The 20,640-nt window shown below is 33.8% G+C and overlaps 1 protein-coding gene and 1 pseudogene across 3 annotated transcripts in view; one reads left to right on the top strand and one right to left on the bottom strand.

Moving 5' to 3' along the window:
• The window catches only part of LOC146997274 (uncharacterized), a 114,379-nt gene extending 106,295 nt beyond the window's left edge, over positions 1–8,084 (top strand). For both annotated transcript variants that reach the window (XM_085816305.1, XM_085816304.1), the window contains exon 3: positions 7,099–8,084. In XM_085816305.1, the coding sequence (XP_085672431.1) occupies positions 7,184–7,942 (759 nt within the window). In that variant the 5' untranslated portion in view covers positions 7,099–7,183 and the 3' untranslated portion in view covers positions 7,943–8,084. The remainder of the gene's footprint in view (positions 1–7,098) is intronic.
• LOC146997269 (cullin-5-like) overlaps positions 1–20,640 on the bottom strand; it is a 572,661-nt pseudogene that overhangs the window by 183,570 nt on the left and 368,451 nt on the right. The gene's annotated exons all lie outside the window — the stretch shown is intronic.

Here is a 20,640-nt window from a genome sequence, read left to right as displayed (position 1 = left end):
TATCTATATATATACGTTTATCGTATATATGTTATGGTGAAACGCCGAAATCTGGAGAATGTCGACTTTCACCGGTGAATGTCAACATTCACATAGTCGCTTGTTGTATGTCCGAAATATTTTCCAAATACTCTTATTTCTGACTTACACCGGTAAATGTCCACATTCACCATCTACTAATGGTGAATGTTGAACACATAAGAATATTATATTTTCTCTGTAATTCGGTCACGAAAAAACGCACTTAAATTAAGAACTTAAGAATGTAAGAACTTAAAACACACTGTACATTCAAAATGCGAAAGGAAAATAATAGAAGTTTAAAACTTACAAAATTACGTGATTCAAATCTTATTTATTGCAAAAACTTAAACTCTTATGACACTTTCAATTGCACAAGAGGCCCTTGCTTTTACGACAGCATTTATTTGTGGAACACTTCCTTTTGCAATGACAGCGTGTACATATACTCCTCTCTTTTCAACCTACACCAGAACACATCCGTGAGTGTCGACATACACCGGTGAGGGTCCGAATGTACAAGAATGTAATGCAATATTCGATCTTTCACCGACGTATTTGGTGAATGTTGACATTCTCCGGTGAAAGTCGACATTCTCCAATTTCGGTCTTTCACGGTAACATATATATATATATATATATAAAGATTTTATATATATATATATATATATATGATTTTCCTTTTACAATTGAAATTTTATTCTTCATGATGATTTAACTCTAGTCCCCGTTAAAACATTATTAACATTTTGCTTTCAAATTACTTCAAAACATCTTTCGAAATATAACTTACCAGTATGGATTCACTCTTTTAAAATAATTCTACTTTAATTAAACTTAGGAGATAATATAATCAATTAATCAATATTGTTTAGGAAATAAATTATTATTAACTAACTTTGCAGCAATTGCGCAAGTAATTGTAACTTCTTTTCTCACTTAATGAATTTAAGATCATACAACATTGGATATGCTAAATAGCAGCTATTAGCGCTATTTATCGCTTGCCTAATGTACCCACTTTATATATTACCACCATTCTTCTTTCTTAATATTTTAATTTTTAAGTTTTATAAAGTTCTTATACAAAAACTTTACTGTATTGAAGGTTAGCAGCCTCCTTACTTTTATATCTTGCTAGTTTATCTGAAATTGAAATCATTTAATGTCATTCCACTAGATGAAAAACTTGAAAATTTAACGCCATGCCTGCTACAGATAAACCCAAAATACAATTTTTATGAAAAACATTTAACTGTATTTACATGATTACATGCGGCACTTGACATATAAAATATATAGGACAGACTAAAAACAATCTTAACTTTCGAATCAATAACCATAGAGCTTAAATCAAAACATTCAACGCACAAAAAATAGCATTAAAATAAGTACACCATCACAACTCAATACAGCAGAATTAGAGCACTTTAAACACCATGACTTCAACTCTATTCAACTTCAGATACTAGATATAATACCCAATCACAAAACACGAATTTTTCAGGAATCTCTCTATATACTAAAACAACGTTCACTTTATCCATATGGACTTAACACTTATATACATAGTCATAGAGATACTTCTAAGAAGTCTATTTTCAGCCAATTTAAGCACTACAGCAACAAAACGCAGAGAGGAATAAGAGGAAGCAAAATAAAAAATAATGCGAGATTTTTATCCACTTTGGATACATTTGCATTGAAAAAACAATTGAAATGTTTCTTTGACTCAGACAACTTTCCCAAGAAACCTCTCAACTGTTACACTCCTGTACTAATAAATTCCTTATCAAACTAAAAAAATTCATTCAATAAAGCTACGACGACACACAAATCATTAAAGACATGATTCTCGATTTTAGTTTTTTCGGACTCTCTAATAGTCTCACTCAACGCAAAATTTATTTTAAAGTCAATTTTCTACATCCGCAGTTTGACAATATTCATTTCTCAAGAATCATCAGAGATTGTAAAGATTACTTCCCCGCAGTTGATACATTAACTATGGTTGCATTTAAATATCAAAGGACCTTAAGCAACTTGCTGACTAACCACCATGAAATAGATGAAACAGCAGAATGACATTGTAAGACACCAATTTACAGCAATTACGTGGATTCTCATCACCAGCGCATAATTACTGGCAACCTGAATATCATACAGAACCATCAACTTAAAACACTAATGAGTTATGGTACAAAATTTAGACCAGTCAGAAACATGACTACAAATTTCTGTTACAAGACTTTCGAAAACAACATCAACAAAGTTATAGTTAAAGCAAGCTATCAACTGAATTTACCCATAGATACCTTATAAAAATGGAAAGCCAAAATTCTTCAACGCATATCCACCGAAATCAGTCACCTCAAGTTTAAAAGTACACTGAATTGGTCGCAACTTACATCAGATATTAAAAAATTAAAACAGCTCTTTACTATTACAAAAATAGTTAAACAACTAATAACTTTAGCATTATATGAAAACAATTCTACGCAGAAATTATTCATAAAGAACTTCTCAACGCGACTACTTATCAATTAGCCAACCTTACAGAAACATCTATAATAAACAGGTTTAAAACTTTTCATAAGAAACTCAATATTACTTTCAATGCAAACTACAACAGATTTACTAATCTTTATGCGATTCCCAAATTCCATAAAACACAATTAAAATTCAGATTTATTGCTAATGGAACTAATAAATTACAAGAAAAATGTAGACTATTATTTTTCAATTCAACTTAATAAAATCTGTAAATTTATTTTCAATGATTGTAACACTAATCATAACAATCCTGGATCATTCATAATAACACTCCTGTCATTAATACTATTCAAACCATTAACATCCAAAACATTAATTGCTATGACTTTGAAAACTTATATACCTCACTTCCTCTAGAAGAAATCTATACCAGTCTACTTGATCTAACTAAACTCTTCCCTGATATGCTCAATATCATGACTCTTGACAAATGGGAAACCTACCTAAAATGCACACTTTTTCATAACTACATCAAGTTTCAAAATCAAATTTTTAAACAAGTCAGAGGATTTCCAATGGGCTTACATTCCAGCACCTCGATCTGTAATATCTTTTTATTTGTCAAAGACTTTAACTTCGAAAAAAATCTACAACCACAAGAGTTAAATTACTACAAACACACCTACAGATATATTGATGACCTTATTACAATTAATAATTTTGATAAAATTGAACACTCCGAGATTTATCCGAATTGTCTTACACTTAATAAAACTAATAATTCACAAAATAGCATAGACTTTCTAGATCTTCAAATCATTAACTACAAAAAAATTTTACTTTTTGACAAAACAAGAAACTTCAATTTCAGTACTAACAAATTAATAAATTGGAACTCCAACATATCCAAAAAAGTAATTAACAATACTATAATTAATCAAATACAACGAATTAAAATTATATGGACAGATACAATAGATTTACAACGCGAAATTTTGCTCCTTATTAAAATTCTCAAAAATAATCTAATACCCATTCAATTTATCAACCATTGCCTTAAAAGAGCAGGCGTTAAATACTCACCCTAAATCATGTAACTGATAGGGATATGATAATTTGTTCCTAAACCTGAGAAGGCGGTATAAGTTGGATGACTATCAGTTGAAGGATTTGTATATAGTGTAATTACTCAATTGTATATATTGTAAAAACCTAATTGTCTTCAGACTCATGCTGTTACTCTACTGTTACTAAAAAAATGGGCCTATTTCATGACTTTAGTCTGTCTAATAGCTCTTGGACAGTGAAAAATTCCTTTTTTCCTTTCTTAAATTCTTAATCATTGCGACACGACAATTAGCCAGAAATTAATTAATTTCCATTCACTAGTATTTTCAAAAAAATCTTAACAGACATTCTCCCTCAAATAAGAACTCCACATAATACATCCCTCAAGAATTCCGAGTCCAACCCACTACCATAAATTACTTCACCCAAGTCTTACCGACTGATATTATTCAAAGCCCCCACTGCCGCTAAGAATTTTCGGACACCCAACACTTATGAGTCAGACATGAAGAGAATACTTTGCCAACTCCCCCACTAGAAAGAATGTAAGTTACTTAATACCTTTTCTGGCCTTTATATCTTCATGTACATTCACTGTTCTTATTATATATTATTTTTTACATTTTTTTATATTACTTTATATTGTCTTTGATTTGTTTTTACAAACTTTGCATTATTTATCTTATTTTGTAATCTTCTATGTTTATTTCAACTTTACTTTGAATTCGATTTCATAATAACAATTTCCAATGTTTAATTTTTACAAATAATATAGAACTCAAAAGCATAAACATGAAGGAGTCGGGGACGGTTACTCGGGTTATATCGGCTTTCTCTACAGATTTTGCTTTTTACTCCAAATTGAATTTCCAATGTTTAATTTTTAAAAATAATATAGAACTCAAATGCATAAACATGAAGGTGTCGGGGACGGTTACTCGGGTTATATCGAATTTCTCTACAGATTTTGCTTTTTACTCCAAATTGAATTGACTAAATTGCTTCATAAGAATAAGTTCTTTGAGTATAAGCATTGGATCATAATCCCTTCTATTCGCGGAGATATTTGGCCTGACTAGAATTGCCGGTTCGGCTTTAACTTATAACTCGAGTAAAGACGAAACACCTTCGTATTTACGTATTTTTATCAATTATTGTTCGTTGAATGGGAGTTGGTTTGTTCCCATTGAAAAGTCAATTAATTTCCGATCAATGACAATGATTACATGGTTTTAATTTTCCTTTTACAATTGAAATTTTATTCTTCATGATGATTTAACTCTAGTCCCCATTATTAACATTTTGCATTTTGCTAAACATTATTAACATTATTAACATTTTGCTTTCAAATTACTTCAAAACATATTTCGAAATATAACTTACCAGTATGGATTCACTCTTTTAAAATAATTCTACTTTAATTAAACATAGGAGATAATATAATCAATTAATCAATATTGTTTAGGAAATAAATTATATATATATATAATCGTTTATTGCAATGCATGGTCGGAAACGCTTTCCTGGCGCTATAGTGACGAGAGACAACACAAGAAAAATAGGGTACGAACAGTGTAAAGATATTTCTTTATTATTCTTAGCGCAGCGAAAACTAAGAAATAAGAACAAAAACATTGGATTGTCATCAAAGAAAGTATTCGAAAGTTCCTTAGGAAAGTATCCTAAACATGGGTTTGGTAGGGGTAGTCCAGTGCATTGTTCAGCAAGATCACGAGACCTCACTTGCATTATCACTTCCGCTCGGGGTAATTCAACACATTCGTGCACGAAACCCCTGTTAGAAGTCCAACAGGAACTTGTGGCACATATCGTGGCAGCTGCTGGGAAAGTCCTGAGGATGCACAGTATTTTCCAGAACATCTTATGGTCGATGTGCGAGAGATGTGATACCTGCATCAGGGTGCAGGTCGTAATTTCGAACACCTTCTTTGAGGTCCATAAGTGTCTAATTTTGTTCCTATTTTTTAATTTCTCTTGTGCTAAGCATAATTGGTGTCCGTTCTTTCTTGTGTTTTGTGTTGTTTGTACCGGCCAGGAAAGTTGTTTCGGCCCTGTTTTGCCATTTCATTTTTCCTCGATGTCGTCTCTCTCATATATGTGCATAATTACTTATGACTCAAGTGTTGCTACTATATGATGAAATTTACAAACACGGTGTTTACAATACTACATATTCCCATCCGAAAATATCTTATTTTTTCCTCTTGCCCTTCAAATAAGAAATGTGTGTCCTTCATTGTAAAATCTCCTGGAACTTTAATACTTCTTTTTTCGAGGACAATGGAGAAAATATTTCAGTATAGGCAGCTGTCAATATTCAAACATTACATTGTGAAAGCCATTAAAGTGATTTCGGCCATTAGCCGAAACGCTCAGAAAGGCTTAATTCGCATAAGGATTTAGGAAATACATTTTGAAAAACTTAGCAAATTTTCCTTCAATAAATTTAATGGAACAGGCAAAAGAAATTACAGGGAACAATAAATATAGGAGAAAACAGATATTTCTTTTCCTAATTTGTTTTACTGTGTTTGATTTCTTTCTTTCTTCCTGTATAAATAATTAAAACTTAAAGAATGTAACTGAAGAATGAGAATAAAATTTTCAATTGAAAACAAATGGTGGCAAAACTCCTAGTGCTGCTCTGCTGGACGACGAAATAGACCAGCAATATTTTCCGAATTTGGAATAACAAGAGAAAATTTGAAACCTGTGCAGCCAGCGATGCAAAGGGATTCTTCTGAGAGAAAGATGACTTAAATGAGGAAACTCGGAGATAATGTAATGATGTGTAAGGTTACCTCTACTGGGATAATAATAAGAAAAGGTTAAAATACAAAATACGTAAGTAAATTATACAAAAATTGAAGAAATTTAAAATATCTAGCAAGCGTAAGAAATAGTAATTGATTCAAAACCTAAATGAATCTAAAGCTCTCAAACTTATACTCGTTTAAATACAGGTTTTTCTGATTCAGAAAGAACGTTACGTGTATATCTTCTAAGATGCTTTTTCCATCCTTTTTTTTTTTTTTTGTAGTTGTTTCATTTTTGATTTCAGTTTCCTTTTTTTCTCCTATTTTGCAATTTTCCCCATTGTTTCCCTCTGTTTTTAAGCCACCTGTTTATTATTACTATTATTATTATTACAACTTATGTAAAAATTAAGTAAGGAAAAGTAAGGCACTGAAACTTTGCAAATTATCACACTCTACGTGAGATTCATGGTGGACGCTTATTGCATACAAATCACGCCAAATTCTTTAACTTCTCTGCTTGGCTTTAGGTCCTTATAACGAAAACAACCAATTCGCCCTTTGTAGAAAAATATTCTGTCAGGCAATAAATCTACGGGGAGATTTTTCCCTATGAAACTGAGCCCAAAGTGTTATATAGTATCTAAATATTAAAGTGTTGTACATGTTAAACGTGATCGTCGTTGCATTACTTTCACTTTTTTACTACTGAAATAAAGATATACTGATTATTTTGTAGATTGGAAAACCCTCCTTGTGATCATGAAAAGGAGCAAAAACTGGAAACCGAGAGAGAACTAGAAAAGAAGCGAGAACCGGAAAAGATGCAAGAACTGGAAAAGAAACAAGAACTGAATAAAAAGGAAGAACCGGAAAAGAAGGAGAAACTGCAAAAGAAGCAAGAACTGGAAAAGAAACAAGAACTGAATAAAAAGGAAGAACCGGAAAAGAAGGAGAAACTGGAAAAGAAGGAGAAACTGGAAAAGAAGCAAGAACTGAAAAACAAGAAAAAACTGGAATTGACACAAAAACTAGAAAAGAAGCAAAAGCTGGAAAAGATACAAAAACTAGAAAAGAAGCAAGAACCGGAGAAGATACAAGAACTGGAAAAGAAGCAAGAACTGAAAACGAAGCAAGAGCAGGAAGCGAAGCAAAAAATGGAAAAGAAGCAAGAACTGAAAATGAAACAAGAGCAGAAAAAGAAGCAAAAACTGGAAAAGAAGGAAGAACTGAAAAACAAACAAAAACTGGAGAAGCAACAGAAACTAGAAAAGAAGCAAGAACTGAAAAAGAAGCAAACACTGGAATGGATTCAAAAACTAGAAAAGAAAGAAGAACTGAAAAACAAGAAAAAACTGGAGGAGATACAAAAACTAGAAAAGAAAGAAGAACTGAAAATAGAGAAACAACTGGAAGAGATACAAAAACAAGTGAACAAAGAAGAACTGAAAAGGCAGAAGAAACTGGAAAAAATGCAAAAACTAAAAAACAAAGAAGAACTGAAAAAGAAGAAGAAACTGGAAAAAATGCAAAAAATGGAAAAGAAGCAAGAGCCGGAAAAGATGCCAGAACTGGAAAGATAGATGAGTCAGAAAAGACGCAATACCTGGAAAAGAAGCAAAAAACGGAAAATAATCCAAATCTGCAAAACCAGCAGGAACCGGAAAAGAACTGTCAAACCCGAAAAGGAAACCGGATGAACTGCGAAAAGAGCCAGAACTGGATAACGACTGTAGAACGATTGATTTAATGACCAAACGAAGCAAGACCCGAAAAAGAAAAATAGAACAAATAAATCATATACCACTGCAAATAATACCACTGCAAGCATTAAATATCAACGTCAAAAGAATAAACACCTTTCTTCAAGGAAGCTTTGCAATACACTGTCATAAGCCAGAAGGTATAGAAAAAATCAGCTATAACCTCATTGCCAAAACAGTTGCAAAAGATATAGTTAACGTAAAACTTCCGGAAGCCACAATACCAAAATGCACAATTCATAATACTCCAAAAAATTTCAACTCTGATGAACTGATTCAAATTATAGCCCAAGAAACATAATCAAATATTTCCCACCTAAGGCCTTTATTTAAACTGAATTATCAAAATAATATCGATAAATGGATCATAAAATGTCACGGTCAAACTTTCCAAAATTTTATGAGTAAAAAACAAATATATATTGGATGGCGCACCAATAAAATAACCGAGTTTATCGGTGTACGCAGATGTCAAGTCTGTCAGGATTTCTCTCATAAGACAAACCAACCAAAATGCTCATTCTACGGCGGAAAATATGTTTCTTGCTGTTATTCCCAAACTCCGTCCTGCATAATCTGTTGGATTAACAATAAAAAGTATGAAACAAAATTTGACTGTAAACATCCAGCTTTAGCTATTTCCTGGTCCACCCACATATCAAACAAAAGTTAGACGAGTAAAATCCAATACATATTATCAACAATAATGCAAGATCCTGCAGACTATCTATAGACCCTTTCCATCAATAAAAAGAATAAGAATGGCATCCGCTTTCTCAAAATAAATCTTCAAAGAGCAAAGACCGCCACCGACCAACTATGTCAGTATCAAGTAGATTATCTGGCAGATTTTATTATAAATCAAGAACATTATTGCATCACTGGCAAATTAGGAAGAAGTCCAAATAACTGGGCAATTATTCAACGTCATGCTTCAACGGGTGTTTTATCTCCTCGTACAGCCATATTCATTCCAAACAATAAATGGAATTCTACAATAATTATTAATACTCGAGATATAATCACAATTTCAATCAATACTAATGCATCTCAGCTTCTTATTACTAGTATCTATATATCTCCGTCAAAAATCCAAATCAAACCTTATCCATACTAAATGAAATCTTACAACAATAATAATAGTCCGCATGTTTTTTGTGGAGACTTTAACTCCCATAGTACTTAATGGGGATACTTACAAACCGATCAGAGGAGACCACAGAGGAGAAATACTTGAAGAATTTTTAAATGCAAACAATCTCATTCTACATAATCATTTTACTGACCGACCTACCTTTGATAATACCTACAATAATTATTGGACTGATCTTCTTATTTCTACAACACATCTTGATAATAAAATTAACAACAGATCAATACTAGATGAACATACCGAATCTTATAACAAATATATCTCTTTTGATATAACTGAATATACGTCCTTTACTGCACTTACCAGATTTAAAATCAATAATAACAAAAAAAAAAGAAATTTCAACAAAAGTTCAATCCAATTTCAAATGACTTTTTAAATGCTATTATTCTGTGTACAACCAAAACAGAACTTAATAATATTACCAAGGAACTTATCAGAAAGTTTCAAGATACCTACGAACGTACCTTCTTCAAAAGATCATCAATACCCATTATAAAAATCAACTGGTGTCGAAAGAACTCCGCTAAGTCAAACACAAAACACGAGCATTACGAAGAAAACTGAAATCATCGCAAACTAATGAAGAACGACTCAACCTACTTCAAAAATACAAAAAACGAAAAGCCCCATATAAAAAGCAAATAATGTCTGCAAAGCTTTAAGCATGGTGCAACTATTGTTCAAACAACCAGTATACGTATGGCTCATTGTACAAAATTGAAACCAACAAAATCTTCCACCCAACGCAACTTACAGTCACTAATAGGGGAAATAATGATAAAAATGTTACGAAGATCACTTTAGAAAACATTGTAGATGTTATTCTACCAAAAGAAAACATATATGATGATTTAACTGAACAAAGATTAATTCGTTGTAATCTACTTCCAAGAAAATGATAACACATTTACAGCCATGGAACTCAATCTATTTATTAAAAAACTCAATAACGAAAATGCTCCTGGACCAGATAGAATCTGCTATCAAATTATACATAAAAGTAATCCTAAGCTAATTCTAATCTGCAATAAATGTCTCCAACTTGGTATTTTTCAAGACTGCTATAAAACAAGACAAAACATACTCTTCCTCAAAAAGAACAAAGCTCATGAAAATCCTAATTCCTATCGGCCAATTAACCTTCTACCATCCCTTGGAGAAAATCTGAAAGTTGTATTATAGGAAGACTTGAATACCATTTTCACCATCATAAATTCATTAATGAAAATCAGTGTGGATTTAGGCAGCAAAAATCTACCATTCATGCAACCAGTGCAGTCCTAAACCAAATCCATGTTAATAAAATCAATAACCTACACTCCGCAATAATCAGCTTAGGTCTCAAATCAGCCTTTGATTCATTATGGCGGCCCTCAATTAAAGAAGCACTTAGAAATATTGAATGTACTTATAATATCTATTAAATTATCAATAATTTCCTTGATAATCGGCATAGTCTCATTTTATATAATAATTCTTTAATCAGAAGAAAACAAGTTCGTGGATGTTCACAAGGCGCATGTATAAGCGCAGAATTATGGAATATTACATTTAATAAAATTATAAAAAGTGCTTGGCTTCCTTTTGCTAAAATTACTGCTTTCGCCGATGATGTCGCATTTGTTATGAGTGGAAGGTCCCATTTAATCCTTCGAAGAAATTGTCAAGAAATAATAGCCATATTCCAGCAAGAATGCAAGAAAATTAAACTTGAAATTTCATCCTCCAAATCTAGAATCATGACAAATAATAAACCTGGACAAAATCTTACTAAGCAACTTTCTGTTAAAATAAATGGCGAAAAAAATCAAGCATACTAAATTCTTTTCTATTACTTTTAGATCTTCCCGTTGCTTCAAAAACTACCTTATATTCACCTAACTGATTTTCTCATCAATTCGTCGACACATTCTTTTGTGACTTTTAAAGGTCATAGATTTATTGTTAGGTAACAGAATTTCAAATTTAAAGGATGGTGGCAATTCATATCGGCCATCGGAAAGAAAATTTAATATCTCTTTGAATTGCTTAACTGTGTTGGTGTGAGCAAGTTCTAGTTTAACATCTTCGGTTGGGTCTGTTATGTCAATGGCATCTAAATTCCAGAGTTCGGTTACACAAGATTAGAGGAATGCAACGACACTATATTGTTGAACAAATTATTTTCCAGTAATGCTAGAATAGTAGCTGAAGTAGATTTTTCAGATAAGCTGTTTACTTTACCAATCACAGTGTATCCGAATTCAGTCGCCACTACAGACACACCCGAGTGCAGTTTCAGAGAGCTGCCAGCAATAATGTCCCCGATGGCATCTGCTCCTAAAAGTAATTCAATGTTATATTCCTTAGCTTGCAAATCAGACAAGGTGATATTTCTACCTTTTAATTTAGGGTATTGTGATCAACTATTTTTGGAACAGATTCGCATATTTTGTTATGAGTAAGTACTTCAAAGTTATGTTCATACGTTCCCTCAAAATTTCTTAAATTAACATCAAACACTAAATGGCAATTAGGACTTGTCTCTCTCTCCCCAAGAATGGTTTGTTTCTATTTGGGACGCAGTTGCAAAAACGTGATGACCCTTTCTGAAAGATAAGATTATGTGAACTACTGTCGAAAATCGTACGAACTGTAAGTTGTGTACCTTCGAAAACTATTTTTAAATCAAATGTTTGCAAATACACATTTTTATTAACAGTTAGCTGATTAGACAATGCATTACTTGAAAAAACAGTACTTTCAGTTTCATTTCGCTTTACAGTTTCGCTATTAGAGCACATATTGGTATAGTGAAATTTATACACATGTTAAACATTTTACTTTTTTTCTGAAGGCCTGTGAGCTATGTCCAACTCGTAGGCGGCGAAAATAGACAGGCGTTTGCACCAAAGGCTTTAGTTTATCTTCTAAACACATTTTGCGAGCAGAAAAACATTCGGCAGAATTGTGGGATTTCTAACAAAAAATACAACCTAAATTCCGCCTACCTGTATTGCCTTGGAAATTTACGAAGGCAGCAGCTGTAGAGCAATAGGGAACATCAGAATGTGGACGTGAATGAGCAGAAAGGGAAGCTCCCGACCCGGCTACGTGCGAGCTTAATCCTTTCCTCCCTTTGCACTTGGTTTCGAAGAAAGCACAAACGTTTATCCAAAGAGCGCGCACTATCTTGCTGGGACGAAGCATCATCCATTGAACAGTTTCTGGTAAGCAGGACTCAACAAGTGGCTCCAAAAATTCAGCAAACTCTTCCTTAGTTCTACCTTTGAGCTTTCGAGGGCCATGAGCTTGCTCTCAAGTAAATCATAAAGTTCAGCTAAATCTCATTTAATCCGACCAGCAGCATTTTTCGTTACTATGGAAAATGGATCCCGTACATAAATCTGAACCAAACCATCATTAAATCAAACCATCTTTAAAACTTTCGTTTTCAATCTTCTGAGCTATATCTGGGCGACTAATATCTGTAACCTAAATGCGATTTTATTCTAAATCTGCACCCTAAATACGACTGAGCTATTTCTGTACCCTAAACGCGACTTTCGTTTTGCTTTCAAAATTTTGGTATCCGTACTTAACGAAAAATAAAATCGCGGACTCTATGTTCTCGAGATTCAATATATTGCAACCCACTAGGTTACAAAGTGCACGTTACAGTTGAAATAATCGGAGCACGGATCATTCAATGTCGAGATGTTTTTCGATATTTCACACAAGTGGAAATGTTACATTACTCTAATTTATACATAGACATAAAAAGGGATTTCCCCGTTTTGTTCGCAGAAAAGAAAAAAATGATAATAATGAAAACTAATCGAGTCACAAGCCTCTCTCCTTCTGTCGAATCCTCCGAGCAGATCATCCGTAATTATGGCAAAGCACACGAGAGCTATCTGCCTAAAGGGAGAGATGCCTTCGTGGAGGACTTTCTAAGGGAAACTGGCTCGTATGCACGTTACACATGGGGAAAACCACGAAAACGCCCATGCAGCCAGCCCGTTCGCGGGATTTGAACCTTTAAATTTGCATCCGAGTTTTTATTTTAAATTAACTTTACGAAACACTCGTTGAAGTAGCACTCGTTCATAGTAATCTCATTCCTAAATATTTTATTTCTAAATCTTTGCTTCTGTCAAATTTTTCCTATTCACCACTGCATCGATATTGAAGGTAGCTTTTCTTATTTGTTTCCGCTCGACCACAATGTTTAGTGACTGAATTTCACTGACAGTTTTAGTTGAAATGGGAAGGAATAAAAATAATGCTTTAAAACTGCAATACGAGAGGAGGAAACTGGAAAGTGTAATAGTACTAGCTATTTCACTTTGTAAGAAAATTTTATCCCGGAATAAAACTACATCAATTTTCTACACAATTCCTGCTCGCTCTGCCACTTAGAATTTTGCATAAAAAATTCAGGTTTGCTGAATTATGCAATAAATAACTGCACCGGGATCCTGAATTTGGGAATAGTAAAGCATTCTTAAAGAAATTTAGTAGGCGTTTCATCTGTAAATTCAATGTCAGCGAAAATGTCAAAAATACGCTAGTAAACGGAAGTAGGCCGTTTGCAACACATCTCCCAAGGAATCTTTCACTGTTTATTCGGCTTCCCTCTTTCATGTAATTTTATTCAGACTTATGTTCATCCCATCATCTCTAATCTACACAGTTTAATTTTTCAGCGTCAATAAGCAAGGAAGAACAAGCACGGAGTCTAAATCGTGGGAGTGGAGAGTTCAAAATTAAGCAACTTTTATAGCAATTTATTGTCTGCCTTCTTCCTTTTCGCCATCGACACAACAGCTGGTTCACTGGGTTACGTGCTCATTAGCCTTCTTAATCCCCGTAAATGGAACAATAAAAAACTGGAGCTTGGTGCAATGTCCTCCGGGAAAGAAAGTTTCGCAATAAAACGTTCAAATTGCTGAATTTTTTACTTCATGAAGCCGGTCTGGTTTACCCATATTTTTGAGAAAAATTTCCTTAGATAAGAATTTCGGAAGTTTCTTATAAGTTCACACATGTAACACTAAAAGGAGAAATGTCGGCACTCACCTTTCCAAAAAGTTCGGATATATGTTACATAAAATTAGTAATCACGGAAAAACATTTTCTCCACACCAAGACATTACAAAACCACCGCTTTACATCTAAGAAGCAATGCAGTTTCATTCAAAAAAGTAAAACAATTAAACTTAGAAACTAAATGTATCCTGAGCAAGAAAGAGACAAACTTTTATACCGTATAGGCGGACGAGAAAACTGGTATGCAATAAGCGGGCAATACTTTCTATATATAGAGTACAAGATTTGTTTATTTAATATTAAAATACAATGCGTCTACGCTGTCTTCAGAAATTCCCTGTGTTGCCATCTACGGCTTTATATTCTTCGACTACAGATATTCACGGACACTTTACTTAAATTACCGTATTGGGTTTGGGGTGAGCATGGATATAATAACTATAAAAATATGCATTCTCAGAAATAAAAGCAATGCAATTGTAGAGCCATATACTAAGGCAAAAGTTTTGTTATTAACTGCAAAGGAAAATTAAATATTTATATTAAAATATCAAACGTGTGGATGTTGATGTAAACAGCGGCATAAAATCTTGTTTATAAAAACCTATAATATTGATAATTTCCTATAAAGGAACACTACTAATATAGTAGTGTCGTTTCGATGACATCGATTTATTGCATCATCATCTAGTTTCTGATAAAGTTCAGTTGAAGTGGAAAAATTAGAACACCATGAAATGAAAAAGAACAATGCCTGGTTTCCTATTTGTGAATTTCGATATGAGAAATGAAAATTAAATGTTAATTTTATCGGAGTCAGAGAAATGTTTAGCATTTTCTTAAATTCTTGACACTTCATTCGATCTTATCAAATCTATTTCAAAAAATTTTAATGAAATAATATAAGTTCCCATACAAAAGTTTTAAAAAAGATCATTAAAGGAAAAATAATTAAAAACATGCATTTTCGACTGGTAAGCAATCTCTTTCTTTCATGATTCGGCTTATTATGAAAAATGAAAACAAATTTAAACTATTTAACAGTACCTTAATAAACGTAAAAATTTAAAATATCGACTTAGTAGCCTAAACGATAAAATGAATTTAACAAATATTAATTCTCCTTTTCTACAAACATTTATAAAATAGCATCTCTGAAGGCTACTAATTTTTCCAAGAGCACTCGATACGTATAATTCTAATGTTGATCTTTGCAAGGCCCCTCTCTAAATGCGCTGTGGCTCTAAAAATATTTATTAAGTATTACGAAACCCATATTAATTTGGATATCAGACTTGCAAGTCAAGAAATACTCTTGTGAAACTGAAAGAGCCCTTTCCTGAAGAAACACTTTCATACCAAAAATCTTTTCGTATATTTCCGAAATTACTTAACTTATTGGTAAAATGTTTGCGAGTCGTTTGACACAAGGGACTGTTTAAATGATTAAATGCATTCTTGCACTGTTTACGAATTCTGCTTGTACAGATTGGATATTATACATACAACAATAGCTAATAACAGTTAATAAAGGAAATTTACCATTTCAAATATAAAAGTCAAAACATTCTCAACCTCGCCTGTAGCCTAATCACCTCCTCCGTAATTACACGTAATTTGGTGTCATCTCTTTTTGCGATTGAATCATTCTCTTTTTGCGATTGAATTCTCTACAATAGCTTTTTTTTTGCTAATTTTGCAGTTGTTTCGCATATTGTACTTATTACCCCAAAATGGACGTTTATCTTGAACGGGATATCAGTCTCGAAACGACAGTTTGATTCGAAACATTTAAATGCGCTGTATCAGTTTTCAGATTATTCCCACCAAATATTATCGCACTGTATTTTATTTAAAGGAATTCAATAAGAAGAATCTGCGTGGATGTATGTAGGTTTTCCGCACTGTGAAGAAACAACTGTTCCGATAACCATCAGATTTAGAGTAGCGCTGCCCTTCACCCCAGCAAGGCCCCATGGAAAGCCGAATTTGGAATTATTACCTATTTCATATTTTGTAAAACAAATTTTTTATTAACAAACCCAGCGAGCAGTGGCAACACTGTACCGAATAAAACATTTTTATTTCCAGCACGCGAGACCGTTTATCGGATATTCTAAATTTATGCTGCTGTGAAATATATTGTAATTTTGTAGTTGAATCCAATTTTAGGTGGTTTAAGGGGCAAAAAGTATCATATTTAATAAATAAAGTAAACGCACAGAGTGTTAATATTAAGAAGGCAAAATAAGTTTTTAAAGCCATCTTAGTAAGAAAACTGAGCGTTGAGGTGATTAGCTGAAAAACGACTGAATAGAAAAATGAAAAATATATATATATATATATATATATATATATATATATATATATATATATATATATATATATATATATATATATGCCACCAGTTAAGACTGCATCGCGATTTTTAAACGCATGTTTTTTTATTTTTTTTTTTGCAATTTAAAAGTAAGGTATTTCTATTAAAAAAAATTAGCTAAATATTAAGCTAGCCCAAAGGCTGCAGAGAAATTATTAACGCGAAGTTCACTGAATCATATACGAGGAGGACAAGTACTATTGCCAAGAATATACAACAATAACGACAGACTGCTATCGTAGAATTCGAACTGGTAATGTGTCCTTCAGCAAGCCGTACACGTTCTAATCTAAAACCTCCCTTAATACTACCTTTTTCTACCTCATTTAAATACGCACGAACTAAGGTTTACATTTTGACAGGGAAGAGGTAAGAGAGAACTCACAGTAAAGATGCGTAACCATAAAATACCTGGTAAATTAAAATGAATAAATATTTTACAACTTTCATCTATTTTACCGAATCCCATGTCGACAAAGTGACTATATCTAACAAATTATGTTCTATCGTTTACAGATTAGGTCAAAAGTTTTCTTTGATGTAGAAAAAATTAGCTCTTGATTTAATGATTGACTTCAGTTTTTTCTTCTTTCCGAGAATCTGACAATTTCCATTTTCAGACAGCCATTTGGGTTCAGAATTACATTGGATTGCCCATGCCACCAGATCTGTAACAAAAGTTTCCCGGAAAATTACGTTTGTTTCAACGATATTATATCTTGCCAATTTATATACATCCAGCTTCATTTATTTCACGCTCTGATATAACTTCCGAGAAGTGAGTATCTAACTGCTACTGTTGATTTCATGATGACGTTTAGGTCATATTTTGAGCTTGCTTTATTTCATGCTCTAAAGCCAATATACCAAAATATGAAAATGATGGAAGATTTTTCATCACCCAGTCCAATTAAACCAGTTATTACATTTTCTGTAAATGGTTACAAAGAAGTTATCTTTCGATTCTTGTCCTTCATTCGCTCGTTGCTTTCTACATTTCTTTAACTCATACAGATATTAATTTAAAGTGACCGCAACATATATTAAAAAATCGAGCGCATACGTCAATGAATATTTTGAACGATACTTTTATATATTAACGTGTAATCTTAAAATATGGGCAGACAATGACCAATGTTTAGAAGAAAAAAATAAATGTAAAAGCCAGCCGTATTTACACGTAAATCATGTAAGAACCTGCCAAAAAGTACTAGCGGTATTTTTTAACAATGATCACTGTCTTTTCCACGCCGTTGTGGAAGGTACGGCGGTTTCAGAGCCAAACATTAAAACAGTTTTCGAGTTTTAGTGAATATTTAGTTGTCATGCAATTACCAAAACCGTTAGGTTTGTTAGGTAAACATTTAAATTTTCTTTCTTTGCAGTCAAAGTGAAATGGGCCAAATGTTATGCATACAGTTTTATTCTCTTATTAAGTTGCTTGCCATTGACATTAGCGGAATGATTGCTGAGGATATGTTTTGGATGCCAAGTTCTTGCTATTGCAAATCGAGCCCTTCAAATACGCCATGGAAACATTTCATTGCAATGGACATCTAAGTGTAAACAAGCCAACCACTGTACTGTTTCGAAAACTCGTTTTACAATTTGTGTTTGCAGGCTCTCAGTAATGTATTGTTGCGTGCGTACGAGTTCGTTATGAAATGAATGCACAAGTCCGATGAAAAATGAACAAAAATTTATTATTATCACAACAAAAATGCTTACATTTTCTCAAATTATCATTCAGTATTACAATATCTCACAGTAGTTATCTTTTAACTACTCAAATGTCCAGTAGAACGTAATTCAAAACAGCTAAAGAACGCTAATCCGCGAATTCGCTACAATCAACAAGAGTAGTTTTCTAAACAACAACAAACTTAGCAACTACTGCGAACTGAGATGTTTGCCTCCTTTTATAAGATTTTAAAATCACGCGCTAGAATTTTCCAGTACTTTCTCGAAATCAAAAAGAGATATTTATTTATTTAATGCACGCGCTCTTGTATTTTCAATTTTCCTGCTTAGCTTTCTTTTAATATTCGTCACGCGCTGCACTGCGCGAGAAATAAAACCATTTAATTTATAATTGAACTAACATTAGCTTTTTAAATACCAAATTCGTAACACTGCCCCCTTCCCAAGGACTGCACGTCCCGGGCAGTACAATCCCTGAACAGGAAGCTAAACTTACAACTGTGGCATACATGCATTAATAAGCATTACATTACAATAATGAACAACATGAACAATAAATGCAATAAATAAAACAAATCAAATGCTATCAAATACAAATCAAATACTAAATGCAAATCAAATACTAAATACAAATCAAATCAAATATACATTTAAAAACAAAAAGGACCATGGTCTTATACTACTTACAATTATTTACATTACGTACTATGGCCATAGTAATGAGCTAACCTGTCGTAATGAACGACTTTAGAGTTCGAAGGTTTTTTAGGTTTAGAGTTCGAAGACTTACGAATCCGAACCACGATGTCATTCAGCCTATTTAGGACTGTGTACGGGCCATCCCAAGGTGACTGTAATTTCGGACAAAGTCCTTTCCGTCGAGTCGGATTCCACAACCACACCTTGTCTCCTTCGTGGAATTGATGTTCAATAGCTCTTGTGTCGTAGCGGGTCTTAATCTTCTCTGTCGCCAATTTGACTCTCTCTCGTGCAAAGTTGTGCATCACTTCAAACCGGGCCTGGAGATCTTGAATATATTCCTCAGACGATGAAGGAGAATCCGGAGGGCGTCCAAACAATAGATCACAAGGCAGACGAAGGTCACGACCGAAGACCATCTGTGATGGGGAATAGCCGGTAGTCTCGTGAACAGCACTGCGGTAAGCCAGTAAAAAGAGTGGTAATTTCTTGTCCCAGTCCTGCTGGCTTCTGGAAACCACTAATGAGAGGTTATTAAGGATGGTTCGATTGAACCTCTCTACCATGCCGTCCGACTGGGGATGTAATGGCGTCGTTTGGGTTTTGTCAATGCCGAGTAGTTTGCATAGTTCTTTGATTACTACCGAGGTAAAATTCCTTCCCTGATCGGAATGTAACTGAAGAGGCACCCCGAACCTGGAAATCCAGTGCTGTATCATCACCTCAGCTACTGTAACAGCCTCTTGATCAGGAATAGGATACGCTTCAGGCCACTTGGTGAAGTAATCAATGACAACGAGTATGTATTTGTTACCATCAGCAGTTCGTGGCAGAGGTCCCACGTCTTCCCATCATCCGACTCGAATTTCCGGTATAAGACGCCGTTTCGAATGTGAAGTGAATCCCAGAGTGCCCAGTATTGTTTTGTTGTAGGACTACAGATAGAAATGTCCTGCCATGTAGGTTTTCTGTTTGATGACTCTATTAAATCAAGTATGGGTTTAATGTCACGGTCTTCCAGCTGGTCTTTCCTGACTTCATCATCACTCCACGGGTCTCGATCAGCCGATGTTGATGTTGTAATTTGTCTTGCGACCGGAGTCAGCAGCTCGTATTTCGCTTCCACCCTGGAACAATATCGGCAGCTTTCTGGCAAAGGTCTTCTAGACAGGGCGTCGGCGTTCCCGTGTGATGATCCCTTTCGATGACGGATAGTGATGTCATATTCTTGCAGTCTCTGTATCCACCTGGCTATTTGACCCTCAAGATTCTTAAAATTTAAAAGCCAGGCTAATGATGCATGGTCCGTGCGGAGGAGGAATTTTCTGCCGTATAGATAATGATGGAAATGTTCTACAGCTTTGACTATGGCGAGCAACTCTTTCCTGGTGACACAGTAATTCCTCTCCGGTTTAGACCAGCACTTGCTCCAGTACGCTACTACACGTTCTTGGCCGTCTATTTCTTAGGACAAAACCGCACCGACACTGTCATTGCTCGCGTCCGTGTCGAGAATAAATGGTCTGTCGAGCTGAGGATACGTCAGGATTG

The sequence above is a fragment of the Stegodyphus dumicola genome, chromosome 5 (assembly GCF_044657685.1).
Source record: "Stegodyphus dumicola isolate Sdum_Otavi_A_Nest chromosome 5, ASM4465768v1".
Taxonomy (NCBI): Eukaryota; Metazoa; Arthropoda; class Arachnida; order Araneae; family Eresidae; genus Stegodyphus; species Stegodyphus dumicola.
The sequence above is the reverse complement of the archived record's forward strand: the minus strand, read 5'-3'. Positions and strand labels throughout refer to the sequence as shown.